The following is a 27,524-nucleotide window of genomic DNA, read 5'->3' as shown; positions in this document are numbered from 1 at the left end:
CAAAAACTATTTATATACATTACAGGAAAACAAAGTCTCATCATGACGTGAACCTCAAAATTCGAAACAACAAATTGAAAGGGTAGCTGCCACAACATTCTTAGGTGTGCCAATTGATGAAATTTTAGACTGGAAACCCCACATTCTCTACCTCACTAACAAGTTAACCTCTGCTTGCTTTGCATTATGCATGTAGTAGAGTGTAGCAAAACTGCCTACTTTGCTTACATCCATTCGGCTATCACCTATGGCCTAATCCTCTGGGTCATAATAAGGCAAATATGAAAACCATCTTCACCTTACAGAAATGATCTGTTACAATAATTTCAAACAGTACAAGGCTAACACCTTCCAAACTGTTATTTGAACACCTAAATATTCTACCATTACCATGCCTCTATATAAAAAAAGGGTTGTTAATATAAAAATGCCCATTGATAATTATAAAACCAACTCAGATCTTCATTCCTACAATACAAGAATGTGCAATGACATCCACATCAAAAGAGTACACAAGGTTTTAACACAAAAACCAAACCAACATTCAAGGTACTATTTTGTACAACAAACTTCCAACTTGTCTAAAATAAATAAAAACATTGTCAAGGAAGCAATATTTAAGTTCTTAATGACCAACTGCTATTATAGTATAAATGAATATCTGCAGTAACCTTGTAGCAAGTAACTACTATCATTTACTATATGTTAATAGTACCAAAAGTCAAATGCTTGCCAGAGCCTCAATGTTAATTTTTCTGAAAAAAGTGTTAAATCAATTTTTTACTTGTAATGTATTTCATGTGAAATGTTCTTCTCATACTATTATATTATTATATTAATCAAAAGTTGTATTGCCTAAAAATATTGTGATGGGTGCAAAGAACCGTTGTATTATGTAGGAAACTGTACACCTGTATCTTATTTTTGTTATACTATGTTCTTTGACAAAATCTATACAATGTACATTGTCACTGGATGAATAAACTACTACTACTACTACTACTACTACTACAACTGGCACAGCACCAACGTGAGCTTCATCCTAAGTCAGCAGCAATTTGGTCAGTTCCTGGTTAACAGTGACATAACTCATCTTATAATTAACCAAGTGGCCAAGTCAGTACTAGTTTTATACTATCACACCTCAGAGCACACAATGATAATGATTGGCTTGCGGGGCGCGGTCATCAGCACCCACACAAAGTCCCACTTTACACATTCCAAATTTTTTTTTTACCCAGTCCAATCTAGCCACTATCACAAATGATGATGAAATGATGAGGACAACACAAACATCCTGTCCCCGGGCAGAGAAAATCCCCAACCCGGCCGGGCATCGAACCCAGGACCCTGTGATCCAGGGGCAGCAACACTAGCCACCGTGAGCTGCAAACAGATCAGACAATGTCACATGAACGAATGCTATTTCATGCTTTACAACATGAGCAATCTGTTATAGTAATATTATATCTGAACTTTCCAATGAAAATTACTTCCACTACTACCAAAATGGGTTGGTTCCCATAACCCATATAATAACAATATGTGTAAAATGAAGTGTCGTAAGCAGAAAATTCACTGGCGGCTCTGTCGTCATTTCAACAAAAGGGGAACTATACTAATGACCTGACAAATCCAAAAAATTTGGAAAAGTAAGAGAACTGCTGACTTCCTTTTAGAAGAAAATATATTATGCTGGACATAAAATAGCATACATGGTTATATGGAGAATCCACAAACACCATAATATTCATTTACTTTTTAACATAGGTCTGTCTCTCCTAACATTTTAACTTCAGGCATTCTTGACATGGTGAAATTGGGTCATCAAATTCATTACATTGCAATAAGTTGCATTGCCTTATTATAAAAAAATCAATCACAACAACAAATTATTGAAAAGTAACTGCGTTGATCTATTACATTAATCATGATATTTGACATTTGACGCGGCATTTTAAGGCAGTTCAGTCTTTAAAATTGTTGTCTTTATAAACGACTACTCAACTCCAGATGTCATGTTTTAGTCTGAATCACACTTCGTGAGTACAAAGAGTGCGCCTCCTTTTAAAATTCAATTGAACCTGATTAATACTAATAGAAAAACTTCCAGATCTACAAACACATTCACGTGCCACGCAGGTCATTGTAGATTTGTATGAGAAACACACTCGCATCTTTGTTTACGCAGATTTCTTTCACTGAAGTTCTAGAAATGTGTGCAAGTTATAGTAAACTATCATTCACTTACTATGTCTGCAAGGTCCATTTGACGGAAATAGTTGGAAACTAAACAGATTAACAGATTTAATGGTATTACTACGGGCTCTTCCGCATTTGATACTTCATAAGCACGAATTCTTGCACATTCCCGCGCTAACGTGCGAAGACTGCTACAACTTTCTGGGGTGAGTGGAAACTCCAAGCATGCCATTAAAGCATATATCCACCGTCCTTGATACTGGGTCAGCCGTTCCGAATTCGACAGCCATTCCGCATTATACTGCAGCAGCCACTCCACTAAACGTTGAGGCAGTGGCAAAACGACACTCACTAACGGGGGTGTTTTGTATTCAACACAAACATCGTACCAGGCTTTCTCGTCGCCTATTTGTGGTACTTTCACGACACTTTCTTGTGGTGGTTTTCTCTTCCTGTATTTTGACATCTTCTGCCTCAGGGCTGAAAATTTTGCAATTTGTTGTTGTTGCCATTCTAAATCAGGCAAGAATTGCCGAGGGACCTTGTTACACTCAGGCAATATATTGACAACAGCTCTGTTTTTCAGTTTCGCCTTATCAATAACCGCAGTAACAACGTCGTCGCATTTCGAAGCTTCCCAACGAACCTGCTGCAAATACTCCAGCCCATCACTTGGATCTGCAGAAGGATCAAAGTTTTCTGGAAGGTCGTCCACAACGAAAGCTATTTTCAGGAACTCATTTTTATCACCCATTTTAACAAAAAATAAAACTACGTGGACATCTCTCTTGGAACTAACACCTCTCAAGAAAAGTATCTCCGGAAGTTCTGAGCTACGCACGCTGTAATGCACTAGCTCTAACCTAATCCACAAACATAACAAATGATCACCAACACAGATGTTAAACAGAAGACGATCGTAAAACCATTACACACAAAAATTTTGACGTTTCTTCTCACAAGATTATTCAAGTGCGTCATACATGACAATATGATATTTACATTCGCAACAACTTTGTCCAATAAATTTTCACTTTTATTTATTAGTTATTATCCTTCATGAAAGGTTTTCTATAAACTTTTTTTCCTGTACGCATCTTACTTGTCTCTAGTAACAGCAAATCTTATTGCCGATCGATTGCGCGCGCGCTCAGCAAACAGCCAAACATCGAGTGTTACGGGGTGTGGCTCGTAGCGCTTCCTTGTGGCGGACAGTGAAACACAAGGAGGAGCTTTTGATTTATTCCGCGCGAAATTCAGAATTGTATGTTAATTACTTAAGTTTTTAATCTTATGTATGTCATCCCAGTCTTCACACCACAACGTATCGAAGTGCCTAGTCTGCTTATGCAGTTTTTAAGACCTACAGTTTACGGTAGTGAAGGACATTACAAAAAAAAATATAAAAAATTCTGGAGAGTATACCCCACAGCTAAAACATAGGAAAGCTCTCTTCAAACTATGAGTAGTTTTTCACGAGATAAGTGTTCCAGTTCTAATTACTTTACTAATTAACACTATACGTTTGAGACGACGGAGGACGACATGGACACACTGGTTTGAATGCCGTGTTTATCGCCGCTGGCCGCACAAACGTCAGGCACATGTGTTTCCTTCATTAACCTGGAGTTGAATTTGACCTTTAAGTAACTTTCCTGCAGAAGTTCGCACCCAACTACAGCAGTTTACAAGTGGCTTTGCACTTTTATGTAATATTCCTTCCAGCAGGCTGAATTTGCCAATGACACAAACACTTGTAATTATATTTTACAAATCAGGAAATATTAATTGGTGTATTGCACTGAAGTGGAGAATTAGAAATAGTTAACGTCCTGACTGGCTTTGTGATATAAGCTATTTAGCTTAAAGAGTCTTCTGCTATGCAGTATCAGTGTTTTACGTACCTTTTTGTCACAGTATGAAACATTTTGAAAATCGGGCACACTGTCTTCAATAGTGCCTTCAACAGTACTGAACTAGGAAATTTTCTTGCTTAAGATGTTTCGGGTGAATAAATTGCAAGTAAGGTGCAAATAGTGTTGCAGAAATTCACGATTACTGATTATGAGGACTACTTCAGTGTTGTACAACGCTGTGAGTTTTGAAGAAAACTGCCTGTGGTGTGTTGATTGCGATTAGTGTTTTTCCTGATAAATAAAAAAACAAAGAAAACTGTCGCTACTAATCGCAAATAGTGAAAAAAGGAAAGAAAACCGACAAAGCAAAGCATTTCGAAGTGAGATTTTAAACTACACCTACAGCAAATGAGACATTCTGTATGAGACTGTTCAAATAAATAAAGACTATTTTTATTTCGTCATTTTTGATAATGATGAAATTTGGTATAAATTACACACAGGAGAAGCTTAATATTTGGTGTGACAGTAGAAGAATTTCAGCGAACAGCATTCTTTTCATAGCGAATTAAAAATTCATTACGAAAATTTATTTCGATTATTAACCCTGCATCTTGGACAATATGCTGATATATTTTTTTATTAATGCGATATGTTGCAGTAGACAGACTTCAACTATATTTTCTTCCATTTTTCAGATGGGAGGTGTCTTACCTAAACAAACGTAAAATTACCAAAATACGTCGGCATCACAGTGCATCTCTTTTATTAAGCTTTTGCTGTCTGCGCCCACCAGAAAGCGTTGCGAAAAGTAGACCTGAGTCCCGAAGTCAGCCGATCGCAACCGATCGGCACCAAGGTACATGCACAACACGAGTGACAACTTGAACTGACAAGTGTTCGTCTTGCTTGACGTGGGTGTCGTATGTCTGTGTATGAATCAGATAGATCCTTAGTACTGTTTAAATGAAAAAGTTGATAGCTTCAGTGTCATTTGCCTTTTTAATTTTTATATTCCATAAATTATTCTATGAGGACGAACAATATACCTTCGACAAGTAAGCAGCTGTCAAATTACTATTGTGTCCGTTTTTAATTGGTGACTAATGAAATTATTTTGTTCAGGAGCCACATACTCAAAGAAGCCCAAAGACATACAGAGGATGATGATGACCATAAATTTCAGTTGCCATTAAAAGTAGTGGGGTTGATACTGGCTCGTGGCGGTAGCAAGGGTATACGGAAGAAGAACTTGGCAAGAGTTGGTAACCTGACGTTACTTGGGAGGTCACTGAAATCCATAAACGAATTTGGGCGTAAGCGTCTTAATCAAACCTTTGGTGGTATTTTCATACGTACGTAACTGTCATGGAAAATGGTCACACTATTTTGTGTAGGTTTCGACTCGGTGTGGGTTTCAACCGATGATAAAGAAATAGCAGAAGAGGCCGAGAGATGGGGAGCCCAAGTGCATTGGCGGTCACCTGAAAGTGCAACAGATACAGCTTCGTCAATGATTGGTGTCGAAGACTTCCTCGCTCACCATGGAGGTATGTTGTTGTGTAGTAACTGATTACCGGTATGTCAGTATTTGTTGTAACGGGGATATTCGATTTATTAGCTTAATACAATGCAAAGAATTTACTTCATACAAATGTAAATATACTGGAGTTTAAAAAATAGTTTACAGACTGTGGTGACAGGTTGCTTACATCAAACAAGAAAAAATGACCGAAAAATCTTTATTTTAGAGTAATTGATGAAAGTTCACAGTTCACATGATTGGGGCTCAGTACAGATACTTGTAATCAATTCTCAAAATGTTAAGTCTGTAGTGCTCAGAGAACCAATTCTCAAAATGACCTGTTGCCTCAAAACACTCTTGCACTCCTCGAAATGTGAACTGTCACACAGTTTCAAATACTACCCGACAGCTTCAAAGGCTACCACAACACGCTGTAGAGTTTCTGCTGTATAGACCAATTGTATAAGTTGTCCCTGGAGATAAATAATAATAAAAAAAAAAAACAGTCTTGGTAGTTTACCAGACAGTGCATCTCAAGCACAGAGTGAAATATGCTGGAACTCCTTCGTGGATAAAACTTTTTTTTTTATTTGCAGGGGCACATCTTCTAGATGGTACTGACCAGTCTTCTGGATTGTGAATTGCCCATGTGTGTTGGTTGTGGAAATTGTTTCCCATCTCTTCCAAACGTTGTCTCATCTGTAAGCGAAAGTGAAGAGAGAAGCAATAGGCTAACAGTTTGAGCAACAAACTATTGACAAAAGTTCTCCCATGGGGAATGATCAGAATACATGAGTTGTTGTTGAAATATCCTCAAAGCTGAACTTGGAGATGTATGGGATATACCACATGCCAGGGCCACTAACCTTGTACTGATACCTGGCTCTCCATTGGCAGCCCATAGAACGTGCTCTTCCTGCTTGGGCATATGAGGAATACATTGTTTTCCTCACTTAATAGTCTGTATTGCTACAAATCCTGCCTCTGTAACACAGTAAGCAGCATCAAATATTGGATGACTCAGCTGTCTTCAGTGTGGAAACACTGTTTGATAAAACTGTGCAGCTTGCACCCATTACCATTCAGTCATATTTAAAAATCGTGGTTGCTTGCTAACAAAATGAATATCTTACATTGTTTGAAAGAAGCACTTTCAGTTAACTTGCCACCTGTAGTACACGTGCGCAAAGGACATGTTGAAGAATGACAGATAGTGATTGTAAACAAGTCTGTCAAGGATAGAATGCATTAAACTGGTGCATAGATAAGTTGTTGGGTTGTAGGCCTACCTGGAAAGCTATTGAATGTTGACTTCCAGTGATAACCCAAAAACGGAGGGATTCTCAGATATACATTTATATGAACTTTTTCTGTTGTTTTGGTGTAAGGAATCAGTCCACGGAGTTTGTAAAAGTGTTTTGAAATACCTTGTGTACATGTATGTAAAACCAGGATGAGACAGGTTGTTGGTCACAGCATTGTTGGCGGAACCCTCCTGTCATTCACCTGAAACGATTCAGGAAAGTCTAAATCAGGATGGCTGGTAAGATGATGAAGTTATACCCTCCCAAATCTGAGTCCATTACTTTATCAAATTCACTACCTCATTCAGTTTATATGTAGTGTACAATGGTATTTTGTTGCAACATACATTTGGAATTTATTTATGTAATCAAATGGTGATTTTATACAATATACAGTTGTTATGACAACTTTAAACCTTAAAGTCCGATTTCTCAATAATAATGTGGAATAATTTCACTTGATATAGTGCTGTTTGTTACACATTGTATCTCACAACTGAAGAAAGCATTTTGTTTAAAAGTTTTTTAGTTTTAGTGTCTAGCTGGGTTGTGAATTCCATTTTATACGCTTCTGGTTGGAGTTGAGCCACAGATAACACTAAGATCAACATTTTTCTAATTTTCAGTGCACATGAAACTGAAAGTAGAGTAATTCTATTCTTTCATTTCAACTTCATATCCTCAAAATTGTATCGACTATTTTATTCATGCAGTTGATACCAATTAAATAACAGTTCAGTCCCTTCATAACCAATGTGCAAAGAGAGACTATCTCCGCAACCCAAGGCATTTTGGAGAAACTTACTCAGTTTCTGAGTATGCAGTTTGTCCATGTTTACACAGAACACCTCATAAAATAGCTAACATGCATGTTGTTCAGCCGTTCCTGAACATACCTCATCGAATATTTGTTCACAGATGTATAGGAGGCATCACATAGCAAAAGCCCACCGAGGCTTCACACTATTTGATATGCTGTGACCAGTCCTCTACACTTCTTCATTGCAGTCATTAGGACCTGCTTGATGGGCAAGCCTGATTAGATTATAAACCAGACTTTTTCAGTAGAGCAAATAGTGGAGTTGCCTGCAGCTATGATCTGTTGAAATTCCTGATGATCCATTTTGTCTTTTAGGCTGATTATGTACTCAAATTTGTCATCAGGGTGCACTTGCAGAAGTCATGAATCCATCACATAGCAATAGATTAATATGAGTGCTGCAAAATTGCTGTATTGGTCGCTAAATAAAATGCCACTAGTTAAAAGAACAATGACTTTATTTTACGACTGTCGGTAGATAACCATCATCAAATAGTGTGGAAAGCAAAATACAAATGACAGGCAGTATACAAAGGTATATAGAGCGACATGACAAGAGTGTAAGCATTACAAAGTTTCGTCATATTCAGAGCTGACATACACACCATGATCATCTAGGGTTTCAGATGCATAAAGACATGTTGTAACACAGCTGTCATGACATACTAATTACAAAACTACATCATGCTTTCTAGGTAGACTGTTTACACAACCTGAGGGTGGTGAAGCATACGTAGGTGGTGCCGTATAGTGGCAAAAACAGAATGATAAAGTTTAATTTATTTACATAAAAATTGTAGAATATAAAACATTACTTTCAGAAATGGTACTCCCCGTCTCCCACCCTCCCCCCCCCAGTCTCCCACCCTCCCCCCCCAGCAGCCTCCCGCCCTCCCCCCCCCCCAGCAGCCTCCCGCCCTCCCCCCCCCCCAGCAGTCTCCCGCCCTCCCCCCCCCCAGCAGTCTCCCGCCCTCCCTCCCCCCAGCAGTCTCCCGCCCTCCCCCCCCCCAGCAGTCTCCCGCCCTCCCCCCCCCCCCCAGCAGTCTCCCGCCCTCCCCCCCCCCCCAGCAGTCTCCCGCCCTCCCCCCCCCCAGCAGTCTCCCGCCCTCCCCCCCCCCCAGCAGTCTACCGCCCTCCCCCCCCCAGCAGTCTACCGCCCTCCCCCCCCCCCAGCAGTCTCCCGCCCTACCCCCCCCCCCCCCCCAGCAGTCTCCCGCCCTACCACCCCCCCCCCCCCCGCAGTCTCCCGCCCTACCACCCCCCCCCCCCCCCCCCCCCCCCGCAGTCTCCCGCCCTCCCCCTAGCTACCAAAAGATCTAGCATAACACCAGCACAAATACAAATACCAGTCTACTGACTTAACCCAATGAAATTAGGACAACTACGGGGAAAAACGGAGTTTTGGGCAGGGTCAAACTAAAATTCAATAATAGAGGTTGGGGGGTGGGGAAGAATCACTCAAGACTGCCATAAAATAAAACCCAACAAAACACTCCATAAGATCATGATATCCCAATCTTCAGTTAACATATATGGCTCAGTCTTAGAGCAGCCTACCAATAACACTCTGCCACCACCGCACAACTGCAAAATCCAGTATCTCAATTTCCAGTTTCCTATATAGCCGAACTCTAGACAAAGATTCTAATAAACCCTTCCCCCGACTACAAAGGTTCACCTATGTAGCTCAAACCTAGAATAAGACACCAATAACAAACTCCTCCCTCCCCCCCCTTACACACACACACACACACACACACACCTACAACTACAAAAGCTGGTATCCCAATCTCTTGTTCATTTACATAACCCCACAAGAGAGTAAAAGTGGACTTATAGTTTCAGTGACTTTTCCATTGCATGATGCAGTTCGTCCTGTCTGGGGTGACTTCTGAGAAGTGAAAATGTTGAATGATGAATCGCATAGAACAAGATGGTAGAACCTATGAGGAAATAGTTTTCAATACGTCGTAAATGGTTAATGTTCTTTTTTTTACTAAATCATAGGAGAATGTAGACGAAGCATTGTTTTTTAATGAAATCATAGGAGAAGGTAGGTGGATCAGTGTTTGTTATTAACAGAGCCACATGTTCAACATAGTAATAAACATTGAGCCACCCACCTTCTCCAGTGATTTAACTAAAAAAAAATGATCCACTGAGTTAGTGGTATGCAGGCACTTAAGAGTACAGTTTAAATATTACGATTTATTCTGTTTTATATGGCAACATTCTGTGTGATATATTCCATTGTGCTAACAGGTAATTTTGCACACTCTACATTCACAGCTGTAGTACACTAAATGACACAATAAAGTATGTCACAAAGGTATTGCCATCACATAATTAAACTGCTAGAGCATGTCAACTCTTCCTACACTGCACTGGCTACAACATTTCACTTCCACTTCAAATCAAACACAAGGCAGCTCAATGACATCACACATCGCGCCACAGTGCAACTACGTCATGGGTCAAAGCTGACAGGTGGTATCTGACAACCAAGCATACTGAACACAAATGTGTAAGACTTGTCAGCTATATCAGAGATATATTAATTACATATATGTAAAACACATACAAACAGGGATTGTATTAGGCAAGCATAAGACAGGAAGTCGACCATGGTGCTTCCAGTGGTACATTTAAAGCATTGGCCTTAGTAATCTGGGAAAAAATGTGGGAAACCTACATTTTGCTCCCTGCAATTCTTTTTGTGCTATGTTAAAAATTTCTAAGTGTGCCTTGCCATCAACATTGACAAAAGCTTTCTCTATGTCTAAAAATGCTGTAAACATACATCTGCCTGCTTCATAAATCATGCATACCAGGAACAGTAGCTTCGGGTAAAAGTCGAGAATAGGGCCAGTAGCATACTTAAGTGTTTCATGCAGGAATGTTATCAGCATTTGCCACGAGGTATGATGTGAACAAAAGGTGTGTCAGCTGTTTGCGTTAAATAGCCAACGAGAGAGCAGCTGGCATAAGACGTGTTTTCAAATAATACATTCAGAAGAAAGATTGAAACTTTGCTGTTAACAAGGATTATAAATTTAATTGCTTCTTGTTTGAGTCACAGCCATTCAAACTCTGCTAGTATCTGCAAAGCAAAGACAATGTCACAGTCCATGATATATTCTAAAAGACAATGAGAAATTTCTTTGCTCTGTGTTGCTGCGCAAGCAATCTGCATAAATCATGGGAGGAGGTGGGTGGCTCAATGTCTTTTTTAAATTTAATATTGGAGAAGGTAGGTAGTTCAGTGTTTATTAATATACTGAAGATGCATCTATATTATTAATAAACATTGATTCACCTATCTTCTCGTACTATTGAATTAAAAAAACATTCATCCATGTACTCCAAGTGGTGGCTTGTGCTGCACTTCCAGATGATTTCATCCACGCAAACCTTTGATTCTTTAAGAGTCATTTTACAACCACATTTGACTGATATACACTCCTGGAAATTGAAATAAGAACACCGTGAATTCATTGTCCCAGGAAGGGGAAACTTTGACACATTCCTGGGGTCAGATACATCACATGATCACACTGACAGAACCACAGGCACATAGACACAGGCAACAGGGCATGCATAATGTCGGCACTAGTAAAGTGTATATCCACCTTTTGCAGCAATGCAGGCTGCTATTCTCCCATGGAGACGATCGTAGAGATGCTGGATGTAGTCCTGTGGAACGGCTTGCCATGCCATTTCCCACCTGGCGCCTCAGTTGGACCAGCGTTCGTGCTGGACGTGCAGACCGCGTGAGACGACGCTTCATCCAGTCCCAAACATGCTCAATGGGGGACAGATCCGGAGATCTTGCTGGCCAGGGTAGTTGACTTACACCTTCTAGAGCATGTTGGGTGGCACGGGATACATGCGGACGTGCATTGTCCTGTTGGAACAGCAAGCTCCCTTGCCGGTCTAGGAATAGTAGAACGATGGGTTCGATGACGGTTTGGGTGTACCGTGCACTATTCAGTGTCCCCTCGACGATCACCAGAGGTGTACGGCCAGTGTAGGAGATCGCTCCCCACACCATGATGCCGGGTGTTGGCCCTGTGTGCCTCGGTCGTATGCAGTCCTGATTGTGGCGCTCACCTGCACGGCGCCAACACGCATACGACCATCATTGGCACCAAGGCAGAAGCGACTCTCATCGCTGAAGACGACACGTCTCCATTCGTCCCTCCATTCACGCCTGTCGCGACACCACTGGAGGCGGGCTGCGCGATGTTGGGGCGTGAGCGGAAGACGGCCTAACGGTGTGCGGGACCGTAGCCCAGCTTCATGGAGACAGTTGCGAATGGTCATTGCCGATACCCCAGGAGCAACAGTGTCCCTAATTTGCTGGGAAGTGGCAGTGTGGTCCCCTACGGCACTGCGTAGGATCCTACGGTCTTGGCGTGCATCCGTGCGTCGCTGCGGTCTGGTCCCAGGTCGACGGGCACGTGCACCTTCCGCCGACTACTGGCGACAACATCGATGTACTGTGGAGACCTCACGCCCCACGTGTTGAGCAATTCGGCGGTACGTCCACCCGGCCTCCCGCATGCCCACTATACGCCCTCGCTCTAAGTCCGTCAACTGCACATACGGTTCACGTCCACGCTGTCACGGCATGCTACCAGTGTTAAAGACTGCGATGGAGCTCCGTGTGCCACGGCAAACTGGCTGACACTGACGGCGGCGGTGCACAAATGCTGCGCAGTTAGCGCCATTCGATGGCCAACACCGCGGTTCCTGGTGTGTCCGCTGTGCCGTGCGTGTGATCATTGCTTGTGCAGCCCTCTCGCAGTGTCCGGAGCAAGTATGGTGGGTCTGACACACCGGTGTCAATGTGTTCTTTTTTCCATTTCCAGGAGTGTATTTTCATGTTTCTGCAACTAATCCACGAGACATGCACCAACAGGCATTGTCGCCGCACGTAACTAAATTGCATAAAACAGTGCCCTTTATAGCACTCGCCATAAACCACAAAATATTTCTCTCAAAGCTCACGAATACACAAAGAAACAACAATGTTCTCTATTTTGGTGCTATAAATACATTGCCTCTCTTCTTGCCTCTCAATTGTTACATCAAAGAATCATCCCATTGGCTGCGCAAAACTGATGTGTTGAAGATGTATGAGCAGTAGATAAGCACTGTCATGACTGGTGCTGGCCCTTGTCTTGACTTACGTGCAATTTGGCTGTGGTATGTTGTCACAAATATATCATATATCATGACTTCTGAGAGATTTATCGTCTACTTCAGGTACCGTGAGCCGCTTGGGGTAAGTGCGTGGTATGAGGTATCTTGTCACGGTTTGCTCAGTCCCTCCCCCCCCCCCCCCCCTCTTCCATCAGAGGTTGGAGTCCTCCCTCATGCATGGGTATGTGTGTTGTCCTTAGTGTAGGTCAGTTGAAGTTAGATTAAGTAGTGTGACTTATGGCCCGATGACCTCAGCAGTGTGGTCCCATAAGACCTTACAACAAATTTTCAGGTACCATGTTGTGATGTACATCTTTCGGCAAACTGTCAAAATTTTCTCTCAGTATCACGTCTTCCAACTCCTCTTCACCTACTCGCAACTGTTTTGCAACTACATGCATGACAAGCATAGGGCCCAAACCGTTGCAGCACTTCTTCCTTTTCTGTGCTGCACTTTAACTCTTTGACTGTATCTTTTCTCTGACATGTTCTCTAGGACAAACTACTGATGATATGATGATATGATTTGCTCGTAGAACTTAGTTTCTGCCGTATTCTTTTTTTCCTGTTTGAGCCATAGCTGCCTCAAACTTTCTTTGAAACTCTCAGCGGTCTCTTGTTCTTTCAAGTTATCAGAGTCCCACCTGCTTAATTTCCTACCTTTTTGCAGTTTCTTCAGTTTTGGTATGCTGTTGGTAATCATTAAATTATGGTCCCATTACACATTTTCCACTGGAAATGTTTTACAGTTTAAAATATAATCTTGAAATCTCTGTCTTGGGTCATTCTACATCAAGGAGATCAGGGGTTGACCATCCCCATATCTAATGAAATTTGGTGTGAAGGTTCTATATTGTCTTGGATGGTTGTATACCAAATTTCAGTCTAATATCTTCAGTGGTTGAGTTTTTAGGGACTTTTAAAGAGAGGCTACTCATCTTCGCATCATGAACGGAGGTGCAAATGTGCCAAGTTTGGTAGGCTTTTTTAAAAGTTCTAGAAAATTTTTGGTCATTTGCTTTGATGTACATAGACAACTTCAAAAATTAGGGATTTAGCCACACCTAAATAAAAATGAAAGCTTCTAAAGTGGCCAAAAAATTCGTTGCGGTGTTCTGAGAACCAAGGTTTGGCCAACCACTGCTACTTTTCATATGAACCAATCACAACAAAACTTCAGAGAGTTACACCTGCCTGTGCTTTTTATGTATTGGTCAAATTTAATTATCATTGGATGACTAGATGAAAAGACATGCTTCTCCAAAGTAGGCCAAAATTTTCTACATATAAATTTTAGAGTATTTTTGGGGGCAGTATCTCAACTGTGTCTTTTCAGTCCTTTTTTCTTTTTTCCTCCCGTTGCTGAAAAGAGCATGCTTTAAGCTTTCCAAACTATATTGTTTAATTTCTGGATCGTGTATTTTGATGAGTAAGCATATGTTTCAAAAGTTTTTATTTTAGTACTTTGAGAAGATATAAAAGTGAAATATTTTGCTGATTAAGTCCCATAATTATTTTTTTATTCTTGTGTGTAAAACAGTTTCAAACATAATTGAACACATTTAATAAAAACAAGTACAATACACAATACAGCAAATTTGCAAAACAAAAATACTAGAGTCCAAGGCATGGACTGTGAATGCTGTAGCATCACTGGAAACCCTGATTACAATTAACTAGCTTATATTAATAATTTCTCTTGTTCCAAGATTTGTATGTCCCATGGCGAACCTTGTTTCTTTACCAGCATGATTTTTTTCAATCTCTTCTTTTGGTACATAAAAAAACTTTGTGTGGAATATTAACATCACAGAATTTGAATAAATCATATTGATTCAATATTTGTAAATAAAATAGAAAGAAACTTCCGCATGGGAAAAATATATTAAAATCAAAGATTCCAGGACTTACCAAGTGGGAAAGTGCCAGTAGACAGGCACAATAAAATAACACACAAACACACACACACAAAATTTTGAGCTTTCGCAACCGGCGGTTGCTTCGTCAGGAAAGAGGGAAGGAGAAGGAAAGATGAAAGGATGTGGGTTTTAAGGGAGAGGGTAAGGATCATTCCAATCCCGGAAGGGGAAAGACTTACCTTAGGGGAGATTGGAATGACTCCTTACCCTCTCCCTTAAAACCCACATCCTTTCATCTTTCCTTCTCCTTCCCTGTTTCCTGACAAAGCAACCGCCGGTTGCGAAAGCTCAAAATTTTGTGTGTGTGTGTTTGTGTGTTATTTTATTGTGCCTGTCTACCGGCACTTTCCCGCTTGGTAAGTCTTGGAATCTTAGTTTTTAATATATGATTCAATATTTGGTTATGTAAGGGCCTTTGCAGACTAGCATGGGCTGCTAGTCTTTTTGTTATTCTCCCAATGCCATCACAAGGTGATTTACCATGGCATGTTAAAAAAAAGAATTCGATTTAGCAGAGATGCCAAAATTCATTTCATGCAGACATTTGATGAAATTTTTGAAATTCTTACACTGATCAGCTGAACCATTACTGAACTAATAAATGTTTCAATCTTTGTCTTTAAATATGCTGTTAATTTTATTTGAAAGGCATGAACAGTAGTGGTTTCATGACAGACAGTTGCTGAGCATACAAATGTTAGTATTTTGATGACATTCTTTGCCACTAAAATAGACAACAAATGGATGTAATGTGAACCGACTATTCTCCAAATGAAATCCTTACACCGCATCTTGAACAACAAATGAATAAGTCTCAGCAAAATCCATCAATATAATTAATTCTTTTTCTATAAGATTTCTTTTTAGTTGCTCAAGGTATAAACTTTGGTGTTTTGACACAAAGTGATGGCTTCTTATACCAGTAATTTTCAAAATTGGTGCCTCCATGAAATCTTAAACAGTTGTCTGACATGTCTCTCATGTGTCTCTGTCAGCATGGACCCATTGCTTGTATTCCATTGTTTCTCCAGGCTGAAAGTCTTTAAAAGCATCCTGAAGAAAAGCCTCTAGTTGCATTTTTCCTGGACATTTCTCGCAGTTTTGCAGCATACAATCTTTTGATTCCAAATTGCATACAGTTTTTTCCATCAAATCCTTGTAGTCAATTGCACTAGTTTATTAAATCAGACACTTCCACCAAGATATTTTGTGACGTCTGTTGTTAAACCAAACACACAGTTGAAATACATTGTTAATAACATTGAAGAAAAGGTAAACAACTTCAGTAAATGTGACTGTGTTATTGTTCTGGCTGGAACAAATGATGTATTATCACATATCAAGGATTACCAATGCACTGTGAATATGGTACTCAAAAATCTATGAACACTAAAGTGATTCTGTGCACAGTACCCCACAGGTATGACAGGGCGGAATGGAATGACAGAATATACAAAATGAACATGTTCTTGATGGAATATGTTGCCCAGTACAGTCACGCTAAGGTACTGGATGTAAATCTCTTTTTAAGGAGGACTGATTATACAAAGCATGGGCTACATTTGGTGCTGAAAGGAAAGGAAAAGCTATGCAGAAAGCTTCATTATTCAGCCCACCACATAGTCACTGATCTCTGTTAACTGTATGCTTACAATATGGGAAAATAACAGAAGACAAAACCAAAAATTTAAAGTAAATATTCATACCATGCAATGAAAAAGTGACAAGGGAGCAACACAGAAGAAAGTATCATCACAGTATACAAAAATAACAGAAGAAGAACCCAAAAAATTAACAGTAAATTTGCCTTCAGTGGAACCAACAAATGGCAGGGGATCAGCACAGAAGACAATATCACCATGTAAAAAGACTGAGAAGGAAGCCATACCAGAGTGAACAGAAGTTAGAAACAACAGATCACGACGAAGCACCAGGCAGAAGTTAGCATCCAAAAAACATATGAAAGATTTATTTATGGCCCAATCCACTGTAGAAGAAAACAACCCAGGAATCCAAGACCCCCAGGAGGTGAAAATTAGGTCAGAAACGAAAAGACTGGAGCCTACTCTTCAAAGAAGTAACCAAGCAAGAAACATGCCTCTCATAAATCTGAATAATTCTTTAACTCTCCTATATCATAATGTACAGGGATTAACCATTAAGCTATATGAGCTAGAGGTCCTTTTGAATGGCTCATTGAAGAAGATTTCTATCGTGTGTGTAACTGAACACTGACTACAAGAACTACAAAAATGTGCAATTGAGATTTCAGACAGACTTCCAGTTGGTTAGCAGCTTTTACTGGGGAACATACAGAAGGGGGGGGGGGGGGGGGGGTGGAACACGTATATATGTAAGAACAGGTATTAAATCAAAGGTAATTAGGCTTTAAAATGTCTGCTGTATTGAAAAAGATTTGGAGTATTGTTTATGTGAACTAAGAGTTAGTGTAATTATAATTGCATATATATATAGGTCCCCATCTGGCAATTTTGAATTATTCTCTGAAAATTTGAGAAATCTTCTGAACTATCTAAACAGCCAGTCAAAATACATAATTGTGCTTGGGGATTTCAATATTAATTTCAAGGACAGCTGTAAAAAAGGGCAAAAACTTGTTAATCTAATAAAAACATACAATATGAACATGTGTGTAGAAGATACCAGCAGATACAGCAGCAGATGTGATATAGACCAAATATTCAGTGAAAAATCAAAATGTGGCTTTAAATTTGAGGTATTTGATACAAGTTTCTCTGATCATCAAGCAGTTAAATTGACTTTTGATAAATCTCACGAGAAAAGTGACAACAGGAGATATATTGAGAAAAAATTAATGACAGCATTAGGGTCTTCAATCTAATGTTAAAAATGTAAATTGGGACATGGAAAGCAATAGTTCTGTAGATATAAAATTCAACAAGTTCTTCTCAAATTATAAATACTGCTACGATATTTCATTGTCTCTGAAGAAAATGAAAATAAGCAAGAAATTAAATTCATGGATAACAAGTGAAATCAGAGTCATCAGAAAGTCTTAGAATGCTATATAAGTGTGCAAAGCAAAATACTATCTTGAAACCATATGCCAAGTGTTATAGGAAAAAGCACAGGAAAGCTAAAATTGCTTCAAAAAGGAAGCACAACGATTCATATATCAGAAAGGGTAACAACAACATGAAATCTACATGGAAAGTTATTAATAATCACACAGGCAAACATGAATGTGCAAGTAATAAAATCATCATAAAATACAAAAATGAAATTGTTGATGGTCCACTTCTAATAATTTAACAATCATTATATTAATGTAGTGCAAAACCAGATCAACACTAAATTTAATCCAAAGATAACAACTCCAATTAATGAAAGGACAATATACCTATATTCCGTAACACCCAAAGAAGTGCAGTCGGCTATCAGCAAACTGAATAGTAAAATGACCTGCGGATTTGATGGTATCCCTGACAAAATTATTAAATATAGTATCGACAATGTTGTCTCTCAGCTTGTGGACATATTCAATGACTCCTTTGAAAATGGTGTGTTTCCAAGTAAACTTAAGCAGTCAACAGTAATACCAATTTATAAAAGTAGTGACAAGTTTGACATTAAAAACTTCAGACCTCTATCATTATTATCTTTATTTTGAAAAATAATTGAAAGAATAATGCATGACAGACTGCTAGACTCCCCCCCCCCCCCCCCCCCCCAAAAAAAAAAAAAAAAAAATCTTGTGAATGCACAGAATGGTTTCAGAAAAGGCAAATCTACACAAACAGCTCTCTTCAGTTTCCTAAAACTTGTGCACAAAGCTATTGAGAACAAGGAACTGATCTTTGGGTTGTTTTTGGCCCTTTCCAAAGGGTTCAATCTTATAAATCATAGCCTACTGCTGTTAAAACTGTATAATTATGGTGCCCGTGGTATTTCCTTTGAGTGGTTCAAGTCATATTTAACTGAAAGGAAACAAGGAGTACAAATTACTCAGGATGGAAATGTGTGCCATTCTGAACATAAAAAAGTTAACTATGGGGTGCCCCAGGGCTCGGTATTAGGACCATTGTTATCCTTGATTTTTGTTAATGACCTACCTCAACAGTTTTCAACAGCTGATACCATATTATTTGCTGATGATACCAGCTTCATTATAAAAGGGAAGAATGATTACAAGATGCAGCAAAAAATCGACAGAACAGTAGAAGTGGCAGTAAAATGATTTAAAGATATCTGTCTAGTTGCCAATGACAAGAAAACTGTATGGATGAACTTCAACCATATAAGGAACAAAAATAGGGCCAATGTAAAATTCACATTATCAACTAGCCATATTCAGCAAAAGAATTGCAAATTTTTTTTACGATTATGGGTGGATGAGTGTCAAAGATGGGAAAAACATGTAGAAATGCTTAACAAAAAATTAAGCAAGTACTGTTACATATTAAGAGTGCTTAAAGATTGCTGCAATATCAAAACAATATTAAGTGTTTATTACGCATACATACATGGTCTACTCAAGTACGGAACAGTGTTCTTGGGAAATACCTCTCTTGCAACAGTGTTTTAAGCTCCAAAAGAAAGCTTTCAGAGTAATAAGTGATGTTGCTTACAGAGCACCATGTAGAGGTATCTGTAAGTAATTAAAAAATCATGACTTTACTGTCTATTTATATTTGAAAGCACATGCTTCATTAAAAACCATCAAGTTTCACCTTTGAATAGTGAGATCCATCATTATCAAACAAGGAAAAGGGATGACTAACATAGGGGCGCGCACAGAATATCAATATATCAGGACAGTGCTGTTTACAAACCAAAAATTCTGTACAGTGCATTTCCAGATAGCATAAAAAATACAAAACAGTGATACATTCAAAAAAGGACAAAAAAAACTACTAATAAACATCAGCTTTTTACAACATTAACGAATACCTGGAATTTTGCTCAAATCTGTAGATCTACTTCATAACTCTCTAAACAAAAATTTATAATTATCAACCATACCTAGATAAAACCAGACTTCTTTCATCCATGCATGTATGTAATTATGCAAATAGCTTTTGTTCTTTGTTACTATTCCTAGTTAGCTAAAGTACTGGTATTTAATAGTTTTAATAAAATCAACCCAGGGGTTTCGCAAGCTTTTCTTCTATCTGTATGTACATAAGCAGAATAATGTTTTTGTGATAAAGATGTGTTGATACCGATGATAAAATTTTGTACATGATGTAAATATGTAATATTTTATACTGTTCTGTACTTTGACAAGTCCAGTATCATGAATGTGATAGTGTTGTTGTTGTTGTCTTCAGTCCTGAGAATACAGTAAAGCTGCATGTCCTCGGGAAAAATTACGGCTGTAGTTTCCCCTTGCTTTCAGCCGTTCGCAGTACCAGCACAGCAAGGCCGTTTTGGTTAATGTTGCAAGGCCAGATCAGTCAATCATCCAGACTGTTGCCCCTGCAACTACTGAAAAGGCTGCTGCCCCTCTTCAGGAACCACATGTTTGTCTGGCCTCTCAACAGATACCCCTCCGTTGTGGTTGCACCTATGGTACGGCCATCTGTATCGCTGAGGCACGCAAGCCTCCCCACCAACGGCAAGGTCCATGGTTCATGGGGGGAAGTACTGGTGCTAAATAAATAAATAAATAAATAACTTGGATGGATGTTGCTGAAGCCAACATTAATTTGATATTTTGATGAATAACACATACTGAATGTGATCCAGAAGCACCAAATGTGATGCACCATTTCAGCCTGAGCTCACAAAATTTTGAGAACCTTAGTTGATTTCCATATTGTTTACAATAAGCAATGAACATTTCTTTCAGGTTAAAAGGGGCGGGGGTTTCTGCATGTGAATCTTTTTGCCATTTATTCTTACTGCAACACAATCCTTTTTGCCAGGACATAAACGAGAAAACTCATCATCTTCAAAAAAAGTGAGGTAATTTTGTTCTACTTGAACACTGAGCTTTCTCCCTTTTCAGTTTGCGGGTGTTGCTAAAATCCTATCTGCCATCTTTAGTTTCCTAGCCTTCTTCACCATTTTAGCTGAAACAGTAAACTCATGCCATTTTTTTCAATAGTCCGGATATTTGGGACTAATCAAAATTTGAACTTTATTGCAATGGCTTGAAATCTGAAGCTTAATCTTAAGTTGTTCAATTAAGATGGTCATATCTTTACATTTTTGGCACTCTTTTGTTTGTATTTGTGTAATATCTATTTGGTTCACACCAGCAGCTGTGGGAATTACCTTAGTAATGCTGCCTTGGGCTTTTTGAACTTTTTACCTTAATGTACCCCATTGAAACCCTTTTGCGGATCCATTGATGCTTTAATTCTGACTGCCCAAATGATGATAATGAAGTATTAGCAGTAAAGCAAGCATCAACAATGTCCATGTCTTCAATGGATGGCGATTCTTGCTTATCTTGGTGGGATGATTCTTTTCGGGTCTCTTGATGTCTACATTTGGTACAATTTTCTGACCATGTTTAAAAACTTCATTGGTCAGAAACATCAACCTATCAGACATTGCAGTGGTTACCAGTGTTAAAGCCAGCTTGATTGCATGTTTTTTTTTGCCAAATGGGTTACAACAAGTCTTCTGCAGGAACTGAAATTTTGTCATCAACAAGGCATTATGGTGTGGACAAATTTGGGCATCTTGATAAAATCAAGCCCAGACCTACGTCATAGAAGCTCCTAGTCCATCTGTAATGTCTCCTTAACAGATCATAGTTGACTTTTTCCATAGTAGAATGGTGATGACTTAAGGCAATCAGCTCCATCTGATCCACGAAAGTAGCAGGGTGCAAGAGTCTCTTGGTTCATTTTATATAATAGTTTATGAAACTATAACAAGCAATTCTGAAAGCTCATGAATATGCTGGTTTGAATCGTAGCAGTTCAGATTTATTTATGTATTTAAAATATACAAATTAGACTATCAAAACACATTGTTTTAGTGCTTACCTTCAGCTACAACAGTGACCATTGATTATTGAAATGCTCAGTATTTAACACTAAGATTGTACAGTATCAACACCAAAGATTACACCGCACGGAAGACTGACACTGTGAAAAGTGCCAACAATGAAAATAACAACAGAAAGTGGTGAGTCAGCAATGTATAACTGCTGCAAGAATAGAGCCTTAAACTATAGCTGCTTTATAAAGCCAATGGAAAGTGACTGACAATGCATATATGCACCACCACGCGTTGCAGAGTTAAAACATCCTAAAAACAAGATAGTGTTCCATTATGATCTTCTAGATTTTATTGTCTGATAGCATTTTCTGAAGTTTTACCACATTTATATCTTAACCTGCAAATAATGTGAAAACACTTTTTATTAGTTACATTCCCTAAATTGCCGGCAAATCTTACAATTAAGACACTACAATTACACATTTTTTAAAATTTAAAACTTCAAATTGTATTATTTTTTTGTATTTAATCCCTTTTCCCTACTTTGATAGATTTCCTTTCTCATCAATATGCAAGATCCAGAAATAAACAATTTAGCTTGGAAAGCTTAAAGTATGCTCTTTCCAGCTGTGGCAAGAAAAAAAGATAATTTTGTCTAACTTTGCAATGCATATTTCCCCACTCCCCTCCCCCTTTTCATCTAGGCATCTAATCTTAATTAAATGTGATCCACATATAGACATCATAGGTAGGACTAACCCTCTGAAGTTTTTGTGTGATTGGTTCATACGAAAAGTGTCAGTCAAACCTTGGCTCTCGGAATAGGGCAACGAATTTTTTAGGCACTCTAGAGGCTTGTCTCTATATTTAGGTGTGGCTAAATCCTTAATTTTTGCTGGTATGTGATTCAGTATAAAAAGTTGTCTATGTATATTAAAGAAAATGACCAAATGTGTGCAAGAACTTTTTTAAAAACGGCTAGTAAACATGGCACATTTGCACCTTTGTATGTGATGCAAAGGTGAGTAGCCTTTCTCTAAAAGCCCCCAAAAATTCAACTACTAAAGATACTGGACCAAAATTTGCTATATCACCATAAAAGACCATATAGAACCCTCACACCAAATTTCATTAGGTTTGGAGAGGACTGGTTGGGGACACTTTTTAATATTGTTCCTTTTGACATTGAATGACCCACTTAACATTACATAATTTATGTCAAAACTTTGTTTCCAGATCTCTTCCACGTATACAGTCCTCTTTTATGGTTCTTAATCAAAGTGTTAGCAGTGAGTAAATTGTGCTTTGTGCAAAACTCTACCATGTAGGCTCACCCTTTCATTAGTTTCCTCCAGTCCATGTTCTCTTACTATTTCTTTTTCCCTTCCTTAACCTAATAATGAATTCATATCATCAATCACAACTAAATTTCTCATCTCCTTTAATGGTTTCAATAATTTCTTTTAACTCATCATGCATTCTTTCAATCGCGTCATTACCTATGGACCTAGTGGGAATAAAAACTTGCACTACTGTGGTGACTAGGGGCTTTGAGGCTATCTTGATTATGATAATCCATTCACTGTGCTGTGCATAGTAGCTCACCGACATTCCTATTAAGTTTTTCTGTATCAAGTTACTCAGTCTAGATGATGATCCCAGTTTAATAGAATGACATGCATGATCTTTGCAAAGTTTCAACGCCATCTTTAAATTTTTGAGAGTCTCAAAGCTGATTTCAGGAGGATCGTTATCAATTGAACAGGAAATGGTCTAGAAGAGATAGGATCCTGCAGCTTGCTACCCTAACACAGAAATAATATAAATGAAGATCAGAAAATAATATCCAGGTCACAATCACTCTTCAACACTCCATAAAAATTTAGTGTTGACAGTGTTTTTCAGGGAGGCTGTAGGAATTACAAGGCGCTGAAAATGTGATCATATGTCATTGTGTTGTCTGTGTGCATATCTGAAATGAATTATGAACTTTCCTACAACTGAATTCACCTTGTTTTGTCATTCTAGTTTGTAAAAATTCTAAATGTATCAAATTTTAATTACCTCTTACATCATGTCTCTTTACATGTATGGTTTTATAATTGTCGACACCACTGAAAAGAGTGTACTTAAGTGTCTCAGAAACATCTGTTTCCATTTGGAAGTGTTTCAGTTAAGACACAAAAAAGGAATCCTATGTATGAATCGGTGAAAAATGTTAAAGGGGCAGTAGTCCATTGAGTCCAACTTTCAGTAAAATGAACAAAACTTTCTCATTCTGAAAATATTGACAATTTGTTCAATTGGATGGTGCGTATCTGTGGAACCAGCATTCAGAGATATGCTTGATGAGAAAACATAATTTTAATTAAAAAGTTCTCTGTTTTAGAGACTTTTTAAAGATCAAGAACTACTGGGCTTTTAACATGCCACAAAGGAAATGAGTAAATTTTATTTAGTTTTTTTCAATGAATTATGGTAAAGCAAAGGTTTTTATGACAAACCAACATTCTTAAAAAGAAATGAAATGTTTGTGTGAAAAAACAATTGAAAGTATGAGAGACACCTCAAGACAAATCAAACTCTTCAAGAAGCAGCATCGTTGTTCAATCACTGCACTTATTTGGTTGACCACCTCTGTAGGCCATCAGAAGATGACTTCCTCAAACAGTTATCTGCCTTCCTCTGGGATATACTTCGGAGTTTTTTAAATTGAGTTTTCTTGGGTTTGTTAGGGCTTGCACAGGTAAGTAGATGAGCAATTTGGTTGTTGGAGTCCTGTTAGTGACGATGAAGGTCTGTTTTTCCACTGAATTTATCGATTTGCAAGCTTCAACACATTTTGCGTCAAATCTTTACATGAAATGGGAACATTGCGAGATCAAATATTTTCCCAGTGCAGATTTCGGCTTCTGCTGAGTTTCCACAGAAATACTGTTTTTTCTTTTCTTGAAGTAGACGAATCAAATAATTATTGTTTTGGCCAAAACAATTATATGAATACAGATGAAGTTTGGGAAATCTGATCAATAAAGTGCACCAAGAAGGAGCATACTTCAGTTCGGAAGTTTTCAGCAGGTCCTGTGTGGCATACGGTGTGGGGGGGGGGCTATGGTTAGCTTTTATGCCATGGATGTTAAAGACACTGACATTTAGTTGCCTTATGTAAAAAAAAATGCCTGCATTGGTATTTTGGCAGCTGGACGCTATGCATGAAATCAAATCACAAAGCAAGGAAATCTTTGTCTTTGTCATTTTGTGCTTTAGCTGCCAACGTGTTGTAAAATTTCTTGCTATTTGTTTTTTGAAGTTCAAGTTGTGCAGCAGCTATCCTCCTTACATTTTCAGAAAGATGCAGGCAATTTATTTTCACTTAAAGTTATCCACAAGTGTAGCTAGTGTGAACTTGTGGTTCCCAGAACTTGAAATTCTCGTGAAAATATGCCGAAGAAGATCTATTGCAAACTCCTTTCACTTCTGGATGAAGTGTTTGGAAAAAGTGAAACACTCTTTATGCGTAGTTCAGCATTAAAAAAAATTGGCTTTTCCCCACTGTAGAGTGTGTGTGTGTGTGTGTGTGTGTGTGTGTGTGTGTGTGTGTGTGTGTGTGTGAGAGAGAGACAAAACTAGCAATTTGCAGATGAATTTTCACTTTATGCTTAGTTCAGCATTAAAAAAAATTGGCTTTTCCCCACTGTAGAGTGTGTGTGTGTGTGAAGCAAGGAATCCCCAAATGTCAAACTTTTTTTGTTGAAGGTGGCAAAAATAGATAAAACTGCATTCAAGTATAGCTCTACTTCAGTCATCTCGCAATATGAGCTGGTTCATCTTCCCTGTGAAATCGGTTGTGGATCCACGAGACCCTGGAGGTAGGCATCTTGTTCGTTCTTGGTTGCAAAGTTTGTGTGAAAGCTTTCAAAATTCAATTATGTTCATCCATTTTGTCATTCAATACAACATTTCTTGCATCCAAAAAATGAAATCATGATCCAAATCATTACATATCATTGTTAAAATTGTGTAGCATGAGATTGAACAACATTTTTCTGATCATGTTTTTACTTACGAGGAGGTGGTTTCTGGTACAAGGTCATTTTTTTGGTTGACATACTCTTTGCCATGCAGTATGTCCATTTTTATTTTTCCCCCTGGGATAAGCACTTGGGTTTGCCTTTTTTCATCCATGAGGCAGATTGCATAATGAATGTATGTACCAACCAGAGACAAAGGAAGTCCACACAAACATTCAATCGCCTCTGCACCATCTCTCGTACGTTAAAAGGGTCATTGTCCAGACTACTGGCCTTTTGATGTGCCTAATTTATCATCTGCTGCTATACCTCCAGAAAGAGTCGGACAACTGTTCTTTCAGCATGAAATGGACCAGCTGCCTATGTCAAACCCAAAAATGCAAATAAATGAAAATCGAATAAACGTGGACTACAGCCAATTAACATTTACAATTCATGTGTAACATTAGTAACACAAAAATAACAATATTAGAGAAGGAAAGTTGCTACTCACCAAATAGAGGAGATGCTGAGTCGTCATAGGCACAACAAAAAGATTCACACAGTTATAGCTGTTGGCCATTAAGGCCTTCGTCAGCAGTAGACACACATACGCTCACGTGCGCACACACACACTCACACAAACACAACTTGCACACACGTCTGCAGTCTCAGACAACTGAAACCATACTGCGAGCACAAGTGCATGATGGGAGTGGCGACTGGGTGAGGGTAAGGAGGAGGTTGTGGCAGCGAGGGAGAGGAATAGTATGGTGGGGCTGGCGGACAGTGAAGTGGCGCAGTTTAGACGGAGGGCAGGAGAGAAGGTGGGGTGGTGGAGGTCGGGGGTAAGTAGCGGAAAGGAGAGAAATAAAAAGAAATTAAAATTAGGTGTGGCAGTGAAATGACGGCTGTGCAGTACTGGAATGGGAACAGGGAGGGGGCTGGACGTGTGAGGACAGTGACTAACGAAGGTTGAGGCCAGAAGGGTTACAGGAACGTAGGATCCATATGGCACAGGCTGTGAGCAGTCATTGAGATGAGGGGGTGTCATGTTTGGTAGTGTGTTCAGCAACAGGGGGGTTCACTTGTTTATTGGCCACAGTTTGTTGGTGGCCATACATCCGGACAAAGCTTGTTTATTGTCCGGCCTACATAGACTGCAATACAGTGGTTGCAGCTTAGTGTGTAAATCACACGAATGGTTTCACAGGTAGCCCTTGCTTTGATTGGATAGGTGATGTTAGTGACTGGACTGGAGTAGGTGGTGGTAGTAGTATGTATGGGGCAGGTCTGGCTTCTAGGTCTGTTACAGGGGTATGAGCCATATGATAAGGGATTGGGAGCAGGGGTTGTGTAAGGATGGATGAGTATATTGTGTAAGTTCGGTGGACTGTGGGATACCACTGTAGGAGAGGTGGGAAGGATAGTGGGCAGGACACTTCTCATTTCAGGGCACGTCGAGAGGTAATCGAAACCCTGGTGGAGAATGTAATTCAATTGCTCTGGTTCTGGTTGGTACTGAGTTTCGAGGGGAATGCTGGTCTGTGGCCTGACTGTTTTATTCATCAAAGGCTACATCAGGATGGCAAGTTAGAGGCTCTTAGGTTCTCTATATCAGGAACAGTGGCTTGCTAAATTTGAGGTGTTTTCCCCGTGACAGTTCTCAGTTCAATGGTTCTTGTGAAAATTATGCTAATACTGACACCAATGGAGCTGAAACTTTCCAAAGTTTGTGCAGATC

General features: G+C 39.1%; 2 protein-coding genes across 4 annotated transcripts in view; one reads left to right on the top strand and one right to left on the bottom strand.

The window, feature by feature from the left end:
* Window positions 1–441: 441 nt before the first annotated feature.
* Window positions 442–3,360, bottom strand: LOC126334629 (gem-associated protein 2-like). The gene is made up of 2 exons (XM_049997064.1): window positions 2,252–3,360; window positions 442–1,386 (listed from the first exon to the last, which is right to left on the bottom strand). The coding sequence occupies exons 1-2, from the start codon at window positions 2,954–2,956 to the stop codon at window positions 1,258–1,260; spliced, it is 834 nt and encodes a 277-aa protein (XP_049853021.1). The 5' UTR covers window positions 2,957–3,360; the 3' UTR covers window positions 442–1,257.
* Window positions 3,361–4,919: 1,559 nt separating this feature from the next.
* Window positions 4,920–27,524, top strand: part of LOC126334627 (sorting nexin-8-like) — a 204,016-nt gene continuing 181,411 nt past the window's right edge. For 2 of the 3 annotated variants that reach the window (XM_049997061.1, XM_049997062.1), the window contains exons 1-3: window positions 4,928–5,116; window positions 5,184–5,374; window positions 5,456–5,608. In XM_049997061.1, the coding sequence (XP_049853018.1) occupies window positions 5,025–5,116; window positions 5,184–5,374; window positions 5,456–5,608 (436 nt within the window). In that variant the 5' untranslated portion in view covers window positions 4,928–5,024. Of the gene's footprint in view, window positions 5,117–5,183; window positions 5,375–5,455; window positions 5,609–27,524 lie in introns of all 3 variants that reach the window. The other variant, XM_049997060.1, reaches the window with a different exon arrangement.

Source organism: Schistocerca gregaria, chromosome 2, assembly GCF_023897955.1.
Source record: "Schistocerca gregaria isolate iqSchGreg1 chromosome 2, iqSchGreg1.2, whole genome shotgun sequence".
Lineage (NCBI taxonomy): Eukaryota > Metazoa > Arthropoda > Insecta > Orthoptera > Acrididae > Schistocerca > Schistocerca gregaria.
Note: the sequence above shows the minus strand (reverse complement) of the source record. Positions and strands in the feature narration are given on the sequence as shown.